Source organism: Scleropages formosus, chromosome 16, assembly GCF_900964775.1.
Source record: "Scleropages formosus chromosome 16, fSclFor1.1, whole genome shotgun sequence".
Lineage (NCBI taxonomy): Eukaryota > Metazoa > Chordata > Actinopteri > Osteoglossiformes > Osteoglossidae > Scleropages > Scleropages formosus.
The window spans coordinates 5179852-5196172 of NC_041821.1; the positions used below are offsets into that span (position 1 = coordinate 5179852).

The following is a 16321-nucleotide window of genomic DNA, read 5'->3' on the forward strand; positions in this document are numbered from 1 at the left end:
CTCAAAGTTTAAACAAGGAATATATATTTCATCAAGCCAAAATAAAAACATGGTGTTTACAAAGGCAACAAAGGAAGAGAAACTCTAAAATTATAAAAAAAGCACTAATGCTATGAGACAAAGGCAAAAGGATCCCGAGTTCGAACAGAACACGACGCATGTAGCACCCGTCACCATGAAACTGACACAAAGCGCTTCCCACGCACGATGCCCAAGGAGGTCAGAGTGCTGATGGGGGGGGCGCCTGGTGCTGCACCAGCTGCGGGTGACCCTGATGAGGACAGGGGAGGGGACATGAGTTCTGGTGTCCAGACTCAGACCGTCGCTGACCGGGGGAAGGTGGGTGTGGCTTCCAGTTCGAGGCCCCTCCCAATGCTGGAGATGGTCTGCTACGAGGCGAGGTCGGGGTCCGGTTACCACAGGATCGCTGTCCCCGACATGTCCCAGCTGTCACCGGCAGCTCGGCAGAACATAGACGGTCACTGTCTCTGGTAATCAGAGGCCTGTGGGCGCAGGTGAAAGGGAGGGGTGGAGACACTGAGAAAAGGCGTGGTCACACCGGAGGCGGGAATTCTCAAATCTACATACATCTCAGCAAAGTTTGTGCCACCAGCAGAGATGAACTGCGGGAATGGGCAGTGTCTGAGCTGATGTAGGGTGTGTGGGGTCATGTGTCCAAGCAAGCTGACCATCGATAAACACCAAGGACCCAAAGAGCCAGAGGAGGCGGAGAATTGCTCGCCTGTCCAGAGGTATATAGATCTTCATTTAAATCCATTTATACAGTTCACTGTCCAGGCCGAGTCCATAAAGCACATGGTATAAAAACGTAAAAAGGGATTTTTCTTGCATAAATAAATAATATTGATGTTTAAACTGCAGACATTTTGGATGTTAAACTTTTTGTTTCAGACTGAAGGCAGCTTGCCCTGCTATCCTCACTGTCCAGCTTTTATTACCACATTTTGTACCCCAAATCAAAAGAACTAACAACATTCTTGCAGAAATTCCACACAAAGGGGAGCAAAAGAGCCCTTTGAAGCAGGAAGAATAAGTCCAATTAATTTCACTTTTAACACTTAAATTTCATGGGGAAGACGCACTGAAACGTCATTCATTTGTTGAAAAAGGAGAAACGTATTATCTCGCCGTTGCAAAGAAATATTTGACCACACAAGAGAGGAGCAAGCAGAGAAACTGTCGAATGTGATAAAACGTGAAACGGCAACGGTTTCAAACCATTTAAAGGAGCTGAAATATTAATAGGATTTTAAACTGTTGTTTTAAAGCACGAGAAGGGAAGCAGAGTTCTGACGCCGCTGTTCGAGCCACTCTACGCCGCTGTCATTCTTTTAACCGTCTGCATTGTGCTCCCCCCACTGACACCGCTGAAGCCCGATGAGCCCACCTTGCTGCTGTTCAGGCCTGGCTTCCCCAAGGTGAGGGGTGGTGGGGGCTTCAGTGGGAGCACCACACCGGAACCATTGTTAGCGCCAGCGTTGCCTGCCATCTTGGCTCCCAGGCCCGACTTCGCGCCGGCCAGTCCGGACAGGCCGGCCGGTTTCTGGTTGGAGGAAATGCCCTTCCCGCCACTGCCCGACGTAGATGGGCCCAACTTGGCGCCAGAGGGGCTGGCCTTGGCTCCAAAGGCGGCCCATCCTGTGAGCCCGCTGGCAGGAGGCACGGAGGAGCCGCCACCCGAGGGGACTGCAGATACTGCGCTGGAGGCCTGGAGGAATCCAACACCACGGTACATTGAACAGCAGCACTTTTTCAATGTGAATTATAGTGAAGGTAGAACGCTGGAATCTGTATGAACCCCGACGTCTTATCAGGTGCTGCTCGCTCACCTTGACTTCAGCCCGCTTGAAAGCCTGGAAAGTGCTGGTGGTGTCCTGCTTGGGTTTGGCGTCCGACTTCCTGACCAGAGTATCCTTTGCTACAGGGGCTGCGGACACCATGGAGGGGGCTGGTTTCTGGGCCGGTTTCTGGCTTTTCTGAGCCTGAGCAGAACCAACGGGCCGGCGTGAGAAGAGTGTGTCAGTCAGGTTAATCTTTCCTCAAAATTCTGACTCCATGAAACCAAAGAGGAAGAGAATGAGGAGGAAGAATCAAGAAAGGGGCATGGATTTGAAGGCCACCACGTAGAATCCAAGTAGGACCTACCATGCGCTTCATCTGCCTGGTGCAGCGGGCGCAGTACCAAACGAGCCGCGGGTCGTTCACGTCCTTGTCCGTCACCTGAGGTTTATGGCAGTCCTGGTGGTACAGGTTGTGGCACTCCTGGCACTCGACGAGCTGATTCCCCGAGCTCACCGTCATCTGTCTGTGAGGACAAGAGGAAGCGGCAATCGCAAAATACTTTGAAAGGACCCCCTCGGATGCAACCCTGTCTGATTGTGAAGACACACACCGACAGACCACGCAGGCCAGGCCCATCTCCATGGCGAAGTCGTCGGCGCTGGTCTCGTCGAAGCTGGACAGGTCGGGGATGGGCAGGTCCCTGCTGGTCAGCACCGTAACCGGAGAGCCACGGTTCTCCTGCTTCTCCACACGGGACTTCTTAGGCATGTCGGCACCTTCGCCAAGGTCCACCTTCACCTGGAGGGACGGCGGGGTACAAGGAGGCAACGCTTTCAACAAAATCTGCCAAGAAAAATGACTCCGGCCACATGCTGGACAGTTACCTTTTCTGCTGGCCGTTTTTCGCTCTCTTTCTTGCTTTTCTCGGAGCTGCTGGACTTGCTGCTCCCGCCGCCCGACGATGACGAGCTGGAGGATTTCAAATCCTGTTTGCTCAGAGTGACCTTGCTCACTGACACCTTGGTCACTTCCATTTCCTACACAGAAGGGAAGAGGTTCTTTAAATCCAGGCGAGGTGGAGCACGTGCCGCTCGCATGGCATCATCTCAAACCGGGACGAGGAGGAGAGGAAGGACAACGATGAAGACATGCCTTCTGGGAAATCCTGTAGGTGGAGTCGCTGCCTCTGGCCAAGGACTCGTCCAGCAAGGCCTTGAGCTTCTCTGCCGAGTCTTTGCTCTTGGAGTGCAGGTACCCGAGGCCCTTGAGGAAGATGGGATCCAGCTCCAGACTCACCGTGGCAGCCATGTTGTGTCCTCGTCCCCTGCAAGACATAATATGACGGAGAAGCGTCCATAGAGGTGGGGAAGGCAGCACCGATCGCTGATCTCTGTCAAATGCATAGCGAATCAACTAATATGACTGACATCTGATCACACTCCACACACACTGTCCAAACACTGACAGAAACACTACTTACAGACATACATGCAGAGAGGACTTAGTGTTACAGGTGCTCTATACAAGTCAACAGAACTAAAATTAACTTAATCATTTACACAATTAAAAAAAATTATATCTCAAGTGTATTTCTTGCATTGCAATTATTAGTATTTTACTAAACATGATAATTAATAAAAAAACTGTTGTTACTACAAGTACTAAATAATAAAACATAATAGAAAATAAAAACAATAGCAGCAAGAATATAAAAATTATTTACATTATAAAAAATTTTATTTTATGTTTTGTTATCGAACACTACTAGTACTATATTATATAATTATAATATAAAGCAATTTTATTTTCCTCTCTACTTCTTTACCAGATGCTAAGCTAGCAAACTAAAATCAAAACAAAAGCCATGGCACTCGGCAAAGAGCAGAACAACTCAGCCATTCCTCGTTTTCTCACCTTCGACTCCCTGATTTTATACAAAATAATGGGATTTAAAATCAATCCGTCCTCCTTCCCATGTTTACATCGCCACCCACACAAACACTACCGTTTCTAGGATAAAAACAATTGCTTGGGACGCGGTTCCACGCTTCCGGTTCCGGTGTTCCGTCCTCAAAACGGAATCGGAGGAAACACAACCTGAATCTCATTTCTAGCCGGAGTCGGGATTTTATTCTATCAGAAAAGCTATTTTAAAGCATAATCATTGGAGTTTGTTTGCTTTAACAAAGAAAGCGTGAATTATTATTTTTCCGACTGTTTTAAGTAAATAATAAGTGAATTACAGAAGTGAGGGATGAACGTTTGGAACAACGCCGAGCAAAATTAGATGATACACAAGGAAGTGGTTTGAAAGCAGCGTGTGTTCATTGACAGTGGAAAATATTGAGCTGCTGTAAGTGTTCAGTGTGTCAGACACAGCGTCTCTTAACACTTTAAATTGAATTTATTTATGGAGCGGCTTGTCAGAAAAGCCGGTTAAGTAGCAAACCTCAAAATGCTGTACAGTGTAGTGCGTAAAACCTGGAATGGGGGTGATGTAAAAAAAAAAACATGATTTTTTTGGTGGAGGTGTTTGGTTTGAATCAACTTGTGACTGAGAGCTATAAATGGTATTCTGATTATTTTATTGAGGAAATGTGCATTTGGTGACTTTTAAATTGTATTAATTTCATAAAAGGGAAAAAGTGAAATGGGAAGCATGGCTGTTGAACAGGTATATTTACATTTTCATTTATCTCCAAACAAAGTGACCTTCAGTGTTAAACTACTTACAGTTATCTACTCATTTATACAGCTGGGTAGTTTTACTGGAGCACTTTAGGGTAAGTACCTTGCTCAAGGGTACGATGTCTGGAGATGGGATTCGAACCTGCAACCTTTCTCTCCGCAGCCCACAATGAAGCCTGAGGCTGGAGGGCTGGAGTGTCTCTACCTGGATGTTTCTGGCCACGGCGAGGAGTCCGTCCTCCCCCTCCACTCCTCGATAGTGCTCTTTGTCCTGTCCTACTGCGAGTCCAAGTCCTTTCGCGTGTTCCTGGTGCCCTCTCAGGCGAGCGACGGACAGCCGTGGAGGGGCCGTGTGCCGGCAGTCCTGGGGGCCTCGCAGGTCCGACGCCAAGACCTACCGCTGCTGGCGAGGAGCTGCCGGCTCCCGGCCGCGATGGAAGCGGCTGGTGGGTTTTGCCGGGCCGGTCTCGCCGTAGTGCTGAGACACATCCTCCAGCGGGCCTGCGAGGCGGAACCCGGCCGGAAGGACGTACTGGCTCTGCTCGGGTTCAAGAAGACGTGTCTGAAAGCTTGCGCTGAGGTAGGTAGTCGGGGAGACGAAATAAAATTGTGTGTCACGGTGAAAAGACGGCAAGCAATGGGAATTCATTTGGAACCGATGGAGAACGTAGCTCATTTGTTTATTTAGCTGCCCCACTGATCTCTCTGGATACTTTGATACCACAGCGTAAATCTATTTATTTGGATGAGGCCTTTTTTCAGAGAGACTTACAAAGTTTAGATATTTACACTGATTTATCCAGTTATACAACTGGGCAATTTTTACTGTATCAGCTTTAGGGTAAGTACCTTGATCAAGGGTACTACAGCATGTGGGGTTCCAACCCGGGTCCTCGAAGTCCAAAAGCATCAGCTTCAGCCCGTACTGCACCTGCAGCTCCATTAATTACCTTACCTTGACATACACAGTAACAAGTCTCCTAGCTGCCAATGAATGAGGCAGCCCTCGAGTTACAGTTCCATGTCCTTCAATATTATGCCTCTTGCTGCCCAGGAAAAATTATCGACATGTTTGTGAAAGAGACTTTTTAACTGGCAGACACACTGTAGCTCCCAGGAAGGGTGGCTTTGTGAGTCTGGCAGCGTGTTTCTGTAGAACCTAACTCTGCTCCTCCTCTCCTGCAGGTGAGCCAGTGGACCCGGCTCTGCGAGCTCAGCATCCCCCTGGCGGTGGAGGAGTTCCTACAACGGCCGAGCGTGAGGGATTTCCCGGTGCCCGATGCGCTCCTGCAGCTAGAGCGGAAGTTGGGCGAACCCGTTAAAGTGCACAACGATGACAAGGTTCGCCGTCAGAAGCTCCATTCGCAGCGGAGCAGCAACCCGGACCCCGGGGGGGTCGCAGCCGCTCGGGTCGCCGACGAGTCGGAACTCAGAGCTGCCATGTCCAAACTGTCGGCGGATGAAGTTCACCCTCCGGCCACCAGGGGGCCCTCTGACATCAGGAAAGTGAAGACCACAGAACTGCCCCAGCTGGAGCATGTGTTTGCAGAGGGCCTGTATTTCACCCTCACTGATCTGGTTCTGCTGCCCTGTGTGCACAACTACCTGGTAAGAGTTAAAAATTCACCCTAGTTTCAGCATCCTCCTCCTCCATATTCGTAGTTTCACAATTTCCATGTTCTGTGACGGAACGCATTTTCCACATTCTGCATTGCATATATCTATATACGCACACATATACATACACATGCGTACACGCAGCGCTAAGGGTTTGCAGTATTTGATGGGATTCTGCAGGATTTCTTAGCTGGAAGGTGCTTTACCAGATCCAGGCTTGTTGCGTAACCTCACTTGCTCTTTTCAAGCGGTAATCGGGGGGATTAGGGAATAATTTTCCCAGGGAGCCGCTGTATCCACGCACAACTCGATTACACAAAACACTGCAGCGAGTCGAGGGAGGTCACAGAGGCCTTCATCGCTCTCCCGGAGAACCACTTCAAACACCCGTCGTACCCATATTCATAAAATAAATCGACAGTTAGTTTGTGTGGGTTTCCTCCATGTGCTCTGGTTTCCTCCCACACTCCAAAGACACCTGTTTCAGGCACTCTGGTGAATTTGCATTGCCCGTTGTGTGTGTAAGTTAACGAGTGTGTGTGACATTGCTCTGCGATGGAGTGGTGTCCCCTGTTTCAAGCCCTAATGCTTCCAGGATAGACTCTGAAAGACTGGGGGGGATTGAAATTCTGGGAAAAGAATATAAATGGGAAAGATCACGCTGTATGCAGTGTTTTGCATTACCTTGAACTCTTCTCTGATGACATCAACGCACTGACTCGTCGTCCCGGTGTTTCCATAGTAACCACTGTGCGCTGCAAATTAGACAAACACCTCTGCGAAACGTAAGGTCAGTCCCCATCCGTGATGGTGTTACAACTCGCCCTCCGGGTCTCGGGCTGCTTTCTAATCCTCTTCCTGGCCCCGGATGGCGCCCTTCAAGGTGGCCTCCTCATTAGGGCAGGCAGACATCCCACAATGGCGCGCACCGCGATTTTTACAGCGTCACGTACCTGGAGGCGTCACAACAAACATCTCGACGTTCCTTAATGGAAATGAAGCTGCAGGCTCTTCTTCCCGTGTCACGCAGGGCTGCGCTCGTGCACAGACACGTCGGTGCAGGGATGAGCGGCGCTGTCTCACGGCGGATGGATGCCGTCGGCATGCGGCAGCCTCTTGTGTTTTGAAATTAATTTCCCCCCCCCCCCCCCCTATTTAAATGTTGAAATGAATTTTCCTATATAATGTAAGGGGATCAAAAGAGCACCTCTTTGTTTATCCAGAGTGAGATGTTTATTTTCCTCTCCCTCTTCTGACTTCTCAAGGCGGGTCGCTTCTCAGGAAGAGAAAATAAAATCTGAGTTCCCCACATGATGAGAGTGAGGGACACACTTTGGTTTATGGAAACCCAGGGACTATAACCTTACCAACCTCCTGGTCCATGAGGAATTATTGGTCATGGTGAGGGGTTCTTTACCCTGGGGGTGTAGATTGACACTTATTTGAGAGATCGAGTCCATCTCCCTCTGTGTGGAATTTTCATGTTTAGGTGGATCCTGCAGGTGCTCTGGTTTCCTCCCACAGTCCAAATACATGCGTTTCAGGTGGACTGGTGAATATAAATAGCCCTTAGAGTGTATTTGAGTGTGTGGGGCAATGAGTGTGTATGATTGCCCTCGACTCATATCCCATTCAGGGTGTTCCCTGCCTCACACCCTATGCTTCCTGGATAGGCGCTGGATCACCGTGTCTCTGCATTGGACAAGTGGTTATAGTATGGAGGGAAACGGTCCGCTCCTTCTGCTCCAGAGGGGGTAAACCTCCAGATCACTGGTTAAGCGAGAACCAGAGGCATCAAGTCTGGGTTAAGGTGTGACTTATCATCCTACTCTGTTTTACCTTGCAGCGCGCCCTGGAGCACCACAACGCCGCCAGGCTGCAGGAGATCCCGCTCCTGCTCCGCTGGTACCACCGTGTCCAGGAGGTGCCCGGCGTGCGCAGAGCTGCTCGAGACTGTGGCATCGGCTTCTTCGGCCCCCAGGCTCAGAGCTCCGCCCCCCCGGCTGTAGAGCCTCGATGCAGCGAAGAGGAGCAGGGAAGCAGGGAGTCGGCACCGGGGACCTTCGTGGGCGGTCCGAGGCCAACTCTGACCAAACTGAAGGTGACTTCCCATGCTTGTGTCGCTAAGTGTATGTCCAGGAGAACCAGTCAGCGTAAAAGGTTCCTGTCCTCTGAAGCAGAGCCCCTGTTGCTGATTTAATTCTGCTAAGTGGCACCGCGGCGGGTTCTGGCATGGGCCAGACACAGCGTCCCTCTCGTTCTCACACTGCCGCTCCGTCTGCAGCCTCTCGACAGTTCTGGTCCCATGCTCCTTACATGGGCTGAAACTAGTTCCGAGTAAAACATTTTGCATTGAAAAGCTTATAGGGCGTAGTAGTTAAGGACACACACTTTTAACCTGAAGGTTGCAGGTTCTACTCCGGAGCACATCACCCACTGAAGTATCAAACTGAATAAACAGAGTATAAATGTGATCAAGTGGGCAGTTTGGATACGCAGTGATAATAAGTACTCTGGCTCCTCAGATAATGAAGGAAATTGGGACCAGAAATCTGTTCATAACTTGATTTATTTGTAACTCAAGTAATTTTTCTACTAATTCAGAATCACTAATAGACATGAATCCTTTTTTACAATCACTAATAGACATGAATCCTTTTTTTTCCCCCCATCATCATTTCCTTTGCAGTGTAACACTTCTATAATTTTTTTTTTTTTTATAAACGCTGTCCTACACTGAAATTAAAACTCATGTAAAGGTACTGAAAATGTCTATATAAGCTCCTCAATCCTATTCACATCAGTTGCTGGCTGGTTCATCAAATTTGCATGTCAAATATTTGTGAGCTTCTGATCATGTTCAACTTTATGTTCACAGTATATTTAACAGTATGGTTTAATTAGGCATCACTTTACAGGTCAGGTTCTGTAAAAAATATTAGAGCTGTAATAAAAATACATCAGAAGAATTTTCATCTTAATAGTTTTATGAATTTTGAACTAGCTTTAAAATTTAAAATTCCAGAAAATGTTTTCCACAGAAACTCCTATTCGGTCTTCACTGTTAACTGACTCATCCCTTAAACGCGTGCCGCGTTGTTCGTACTGTTATTGATGACTGACGCTGCTGTACAGTGACCGTGAGCTGTAAACACTGTGGAAGTGAGGTGAATTACACTGTTTTTCTTTCTCTATTGTTCCGTTTTGGCTGCACTTTACTGCCAACTAGTGGCCGCTCGCAGAAACGCAGGTCGCTTTCACTCTGCAACGGCACAGAATTTGTAGAAAATGGAACGGTGATGAAAATACAGTTAGAAAAAAAATAACGTGGAAAGATTGTGTTTGAAAATTTGCCCCTTTATTATTCATAACTCAAGGTGGACGAGGACTTCTTTTGTCAAACGCTGTCAAGTCGCACAGCGTTGAAGCACTCGGCCCAGTGCCGTCAGCTGTGTTTCAACGCTGTGTGAGGGCGGCAATGGCTCGTTGGACACTGGGGTCATTGTCCAGTCCATGTGGGGGCAGGTGGTGTCCCCATGTGCCGGAGCTTTCTTTTAGGTCCGCTTCCTCTCCTCAGGTTGCCTCACCCTGACCCTGCTCTCAGAGATCATAAATCACTGGTTTTCCTGCCGTCCGCACTCTCGTGGGAGCACGCGCTCTCTGGTTAGTGTGAAAGTGAAGTAATTACCCAGAGAGAGTGTTTCCACCCCCACAATGGCCCATGCCTGCGGTGAGCGAACCCAATTTGCGTGTTTTCGGCACTGCAGCTGTTGTCGCCAGCGCCTGTTGCCATGCCAGCTGGTGTTTTCTGGGAGACGGATGGATGCAGGCTCTGGCTTCCGGAGCGACACCCTACCCCCTGTGTGCGTGGCCAACCGCAGTCCTGGAGCATCGCAGAGAACCTCCCGAAACGACTGTCTGGTGGTCAGAGCTCTTTGAAAACGTTTCCACTGATGTTTCCATTTGGCAGCTGCTTCCCTCTGAAACGATGTACAATTCGGAGTAAACAAACATGCATCAACGGCAGAGAAAGAGCTTTAGACACAGACCAAGGAGTATTGAAGCACAGCTTGCTGGTCTCATACCACCATGTCGCTGGTTCAGGTCCCTCAATTAGCTGCGTACAAAATCAGATATTAAATACATAGAATGATCACTGTTGTGAAATGATCACTGGGTGTGAAAGAGATGTGTTCTTGAGTCCCTCCTTCAATGCAAGGCAGGATTCAGCAGCTCTGAGGGACAGAGGTAGTTTGTTCCGCCTCGTTGCGATGAGAACCGTTGGGCTTTGAGTTTTGGTCCCATCATGACCTGGACAAGCTTGGGACCAGCCTTTACAAATCGACCCAAAAAACTCACCTCAGTACCTTTTGCTGTCAGGGAAACCCCTCCTTACCAGTAAGACCATTGGGCAGAGCTTCCGTTTGTGATGTATTTTTTACACGTTGGGTCGAGACTTTCTTTATCTGGTATTTGTTTCCACGTAAGAATTGCTCAGTAACTTGGCCTGGGTCAGAAAGAGCAGTGATCCGTCTCGCCAAAGATGGATTGTGTGCGTAATGCACATCTCCGCCGGTGTGCGTCCCTGTCGCTGAGATCTTCGGTTGCACCCACTCGGAACTCTTTTGTTCTGCAGAGATTTATGGGTCCAAGGTTCTTCTGAAGCTCCTCACATCAGAACTTCAGTGTTGATGCTTCCAGGAAGCCGTCAAGTTGTATAAACAAGATTCACCGGCTAGAGAAGCCTTTTTGAGGTTCCTATGGTAACACCAGTGCCGTTTTGTGTGCGACTCAGGAGGGGGGCATCGAGCCGGTGTTCTGTCCCCACCCCTGCCCGTCATGGACCCTGGACTGGGACAACCTGCCAGCAGCCGTCGATCCAGCCGAAGGTACCGTTGAAACACTTTCCACTTCTCCTTATGAGTTTTTTCCTTCGTCGCAGAAGGAAAGTCCTCGCTTACCACCTGATATTGGCAGTTTTGTCACTGAACACAGTCACGAAATGGGTTTGAGCCAAACGTCGATATTATAAAAGATTACCGGTGGGCTCCGCTTGGCTGCTTTCCATTGGACAAGTGCAGTTACTTGGCGCGTACGCCCGTGCCCAGCCAAGCTACAAAGCTCGACTGTGTTTCGAAGTGCGTTCACGCGTTGCTGAGGACACCTGCGGAATTTTAAGGAGCCCTTAAATAGGGCTTCAGAAGTTTTCATTACTGCTAGGCACTTTTTCTCGTGAGAAATGGCATGACGCTGTGTACAATGGGATTGGTGCTTTTGTGGGGTTGGGGGGAGACGGGGACTTGTGGTCCCAGGTGTTTTATGTCAAGTGGAAAGAAGGAGCCCTTCCAGATGTGGATGGGAAACGAACCGCTCTCTCCTTAAGGGGAATGATAAGTGACAGTTAATACCTTCGTGCTCCAGAGGAAAGATACGCTTTTGATTGGTGGGGGGGGAGAACAAAAAGAGTGACTGTTCACCAGCTTTCATACTCGTCGACATGCTGGAAGAAAAAAGATTACGGATAACTTTCACCTGGGGGCAGCAAGTGGCGTAGTGGTTACGGCTGTTGCGTTTGTTCTCAAAGGACCCAGGTCCCAAACCCACTCCTGCTCTTGTACCCTAGATTCAGGTACTTACCATGTATTGATGGGGTAAAAATTAGCCAGCTGTATTGGAGGAAAGCATCACGGAAATTAATAAATGATAGCACAGTGATTAGAGCTGCTTTTGGACCCAAAGGTTCCAGGTTCAAATCCCACCTCTAGCTGTAATAACCTTGATCAAGGTACTGCAGTAAAATTACCCAGCTGTATAAATGGGTAAATAATTGTAAGTAGCTTCACATTGTTAGACACTTTGGAAAAAAGAATCAAATAAATCAAGAACCTTGAAATCTGCTCGGAAAAAAGCGAAATATTCTTGCTGTTTATGGAAGGAAACGGTAAGTAGAGGTCAGACTTAAACGGCGAAGGCAAAAAGGTGATTGTTTTACTGCCAAATTTCACGTTGTAATAAAAGAGAACTTCCCGCTCTAGAGGAAAGGAGCACGTCAGAAATCAACAGCTTGCGTGAGTAAAAAAAAAACCCCTGACAGGTCACGTCTGCTCTCGTATGGGAACCCTGAGATTCACGCTCCACTATTTTGTCATTAAAAGTGTCCCACGCTGCACGTTTATTTCTGAATTCCGCCAGCGCCCCAGGGGTCCGTCTCCGTCTCGCTCCCGTGAGCATCCTCCTTAGGCCTTTCCTGCCCCTGTCTGTGTGAAGGGCCTTTTTGTAGGCCTGCGCACCCCCAGCCCCCCCGCCACCTTGCAGGAGTGTTAACACGGCTGTCTGACAAAGGGCTGAGCTCTGACGCACTTCACGAGGCCCAGCGGTAGCCCGTTGACCCTCTCGCTTTGGCTCCTTTGCCCAGAGTTGGATGATAGCGACGGGGAGCCAGCAGTGTGGACCCCAGTCCTATTACAGTGTCATTGTTTAGCTTGTATCTGCAACCGGTGGAGTGGGGGGCAGTGTGTGTGCTCAAAATACCCACCGGCTGAGCCAGCACATCACGGTAAGAAACAGTGTACAACCAGAGTTCTGCCACATAGTAGAGGTGGCCCTCGCCTAACTACAGGGTTCCTTTCTCACCACCTTGTAAGTTTCAAACACCCTTATGCTGTATTATATGAGCCGTAGTGATACATATGCAATTCGCATCCATGAGTTTTACGTTAAATAAAATGTATTTTTCACTAATTTCTCACAATATTCAGGTTAAACTAAGAGTAATAATATAACTGTGGTAGAATATTGTACTGACATTTTCACTTTAAATTCTAAGTCTGTTTTCTTTCCACTTTTCTGTACCGCTAGAAATGCTTGGTAGCTACTGAAAAAGAAAAAAGTGGCGCGGGATCAAGAGAAATGGTGACAAATAAAACAGAGTCGACGAAGGACGTGTTGAGGAAGTCCGAAAGAAACGTGACTGTGTTGTGGCGGCGCAACCAACCGATGTTTCTGTACAGCACGTGAAGCGGTCGTCTTTGAACGTTACGACCAAACGCTGGCGCTCAAATATAAGGTGGAAGGGGCGGCCGCCGTACAGACGGATGGCTGCAAGTCGAGTGTGCGACTCCAGGGGTACCCGTGCATTCGTCGATCGGACCCGCCAGGGCAGCCGAGGGCAGCGGCGAGATTCCTTCTGTACCCGGTGCCGCTCGGCCAAGCGCGGGCGTCTCCACCGTGGGGACGCGTGTGATGCCGTGACTGATGAACTCTGACCTCCGGGACTGTTTGGGCGGGGCGGCGCTTTAGCGCGGGTGCCAAGCTGACAAGTCGCTTCGCTGTCATTGTTCCTGATGAAGACCTTCGGCCACGCTCCCCTGTGGCGCGCGTGCGTGTTTGTGAGAAGGTAGCTGCGCGGGCGATTCTGTTTCTCGTTCCCAGTTCGTCGTCCTCTAATCCACCTCGTTACCGGCTCTAATTGGAAGATTTAAAGATGCCGATAAAACTCGACTGGTGGGAAAGGCTTCCGGGTTCCTAGCGCTTAGCAGCCGACCGCCTCTTTCCTTTCCGTTTTTTTTTTTTTTCCCTCCGTTTCTGTCAATGAGTAATTGACCCGCAGCCGCGGTTCGCCGGGACCTTGTTAAGCGAACGTGTCTGAGGACTCTGGCAGCTGCACATCTGAATGCACGAGCACGAATGTGAAATAATTGGTTTGCATCAGACTTGTGGCATTAGTCACGTAAATGAGCCAAAAAATTGGGAGTGTTGGATTCTCCAACTTTTTACGTATCTCTCAAACTTCTGGGCTTTTTGGGGGGAGGCGGGAGTGCAAACAGAATTCACTGCTCAGCAAAATTTCCAAAACAAGCATTTTGTAATTGACATTTTTTCATTCGGTTTCTAAGAATGGCTTTGGGGAATTGGCCAAATGAAACCAAATCGGTGACGCTTCAACTGCGGAGTCGTACCCGTTTCAGTTTTTTCGATGGGGTCGCGGGCCAATTTTGCCAGAGAAATGCCGTAATTTGAAAAGCAATCTGACTCGAGTTTACGGCACCGATTTAACTACTCGGTTCGCTCGGAAATGACCGTGGCATCCATCGAGTCGCGCTAGCAATCTCTCAGTTTTAAAATAATACAAGTATAGATTAAACAGTCTGAGTGGACAGTGCGAATTTCTCGCTCGAGCTGTGTGGGCACGTAAGATTGTTTTTATTTGTTCGATTGGCTGCTGGAGGGTGGCTCGGTATCTGGATTCCGCTCCCATCTCATCAGATTTCAGCAGAAATGGGTTCCCCCCAGAGGTCTCATCAATCTGCAGCGCTCCTAACCTCGGCTTTTCTCGGCAGACCACTTTAGCCTTCTCCTCGCATGAAATGTTAGCCCTCAGACACCAGTCCGGGTTGAGACTCCTCATAATTCCTTACCGGCGCTTGTCTCGTGCCGTCGTCTGTTTAGAGATTAAGTGCCCTCGAAGGTGTGCTGGACTCAAGTTGCCGTGGTGACCAGGACGGGAAGCCGAGGTTTTGCGTGTCTCGTACGCCTCGTACCGTAGAAGGCCTTCCTCCTTGGAGCATCCCAACGTCCTGTGACATTTTCTTTCACGGGAAGAGGAAGATGTCTCTTGACACGAGAGTTATTGCTCCGTCTTCAATAATCCTCGCGCCTCTGCCTGAAGTCTTTCGGGAATATCAGTCACGTCCGCGTAGGAATGGAGTGTGGCGGTAAGTGCCGGGCTTTGGGGATAGGAGGATCACCAGAAAGGTTTCCACAGTGGCAAGGAGGACGTTGCTGCTCTTTGGCCTGCAGAAAATGTGACTGATTCTCCGCTGCGTACCTGGTGGGTGAACAGTGCAGAATCCCTTTAACGTACAGGTAGAACAACACTGTGTCCTACAGCGTGATCCTTTGCAAAGCCATCACTCGTGTTCTACGTTGAACGCCTTGTAACAGTCCGGTAGCAGACGTTTGGTAAGAGCCTTCACCGTCCGGCCGATGGACTCGGGTTCAAATCCCAGCTCTTGGTGTACCGCCCTTCACCAAGGCGGTTACCCCTGATTTGATGCAGTAAAAATTACCCAGCTGTATTAATAAGCAAATGATTGTTTTCCTTGGAGAAAGACATCAGAACAATGAATAAATGTAAGTCAAGAAAGTTGAAATCTGCCTGGAGGAAAGTGAAGAATTCTTGCTGTTCATAGTGGTAAATGATAAATATGTCAAAAAACAGATCTTAAAGAAGGCAAAAGGTGACTATTTTACCCCACAAATTCCATGTTGTAAATAGATTAGTGTACAAACATGACAGACATTTAAGTCACTTTGAACAGTGGTCTCGGGTTAATGATGATTAATAATGATTTTTGATACCAGCTTGCATGGAGAAGGTTCCAGAAATCTGAGCTGTGCATTTCCTTAAGAATCCCTCGGTGCCGTCCAGGATACGGAAACCACGGTGCTCCTTTCCTCTGCAAAACTGTGCACGTAAACCTGCTACTTTGTCTTTTTTCACATTTTAAAAGCATTTGTTTAATGAAGAAAGGGGGGCGTGTGAGGAGTTGCTTCCGACGAGGTCGGCGAGCGTGCCCGTCGCAGCACTCGGACCACGCTTCCTTCACAGACGAGCGCTTTGCTCGCCAGATGTCTGCTACGCCCTCGTCTGGATGCAATGAATATCATTGACACGGATGACCCAGATCGGCGCGCCGTGTGACAGGAGCATTAAAGATGCGTACCGGGCATGCATTCTAAATCTCTCCTGTCTCCAGATTCCTCTCTTGAAGCGAAGTCTTCAAACCAACCGCATGTGAGGTCCGCACCCATGGAATTCATTGAGCCCAACTCATAGTGCTGCCATTTACCCCTCGATAAGGCTGTCTGCTGCCACTGTCTACGAGAGGCAAGTCGTGCCCACACAGTGGTTTAACAACTCAACTTCTGACCAGAGGTTTGCTGGTTTGAGCCCAGGAAGTGCCCCTGATGTTAATGAGGGTTAGGCTTAAAACTGCAGACATTTCCATTTATTCATATAGCTCGCACTTATCTTCAGAGCGGCTTACAGCGTTTAGCAGCCTACAGTTATTTACTCATTTATACGGCTGGGTAATTTTACTGCGGCAATTTTAGGGCAAGTACCTTGCTCAAGGGTACTACAGCCAGAGGTAGGATCCAAATCTGCAGGCTTTGGGTCCAAGCTCTAACCAGTATGCTGCCAGATGTCCCA

General features: G+C 48.8%; 2 protein-coding genes across 3 annotated transcripts in view; one reads left to right on the plus strand and one right to left on the minus strand.

The window, feature by feature from the left end:
• Nucleotides 1-54: 54 nt before the first annotated feature.
• Nucleotides 55-3841, minus strand: ints12 (integrator complex subunit 12). The gene is made up of 8 exons (XM_018735739.2): nt 3718-3841; nt 2956-3127; nt 2688-2840; nt 2414-2601; nt 2167-2326; nt 1851-2003; nt 1409-1729; nt 55-503 (listed from the first exon to the last, which is right to left on the minus strand). Exons 2-8 carry the CDS (start codon nt 3109-3111, stop codon nt 480-482), a joined length of 1155 nt encoding a protein of 384 aa, XP_018591255.1. The 5' UTR covers nt 3112-3127; nt 3718-3841; the 3' UTR covers nt 55-479.
• A 183-nt stretch (nt 3842-4024) lies between these two features.
• gstcd (glutathione S-transferase, C-terminal domain containing) overlaps nt 4025-16321 on the plus strand; it is a 35469-nt gene continuing 23172 nt past the window's right edge. The window contains exons 1-5 of one of the 2 annotated variants that reach the window (XM_029258807.1): nt 4025-4156; nt 4655-5071; nt 5677-6099; nt 7955-8209; nt 10904-10997. In XM_029258807.1, the coding sequence (XP_029114640.1) occupies nt 4661-5071; nt 5677-6099; nt 7955-8209; nt 10904-10997 (1183 nt within the window). In that variant the 5' untranslated portion in view covers nt 4025-4156; nt 4655-4660. Of the gene's footprint in view, nt 4157-4471; nt 4478-4654; nt 5072-5676; nt 6100-7954; nt 8210-10903; nt 10998-16321 lie in introns of those variants that run through there. The other variant, XM_029258808.1, reaches the window with a different exon arrangement.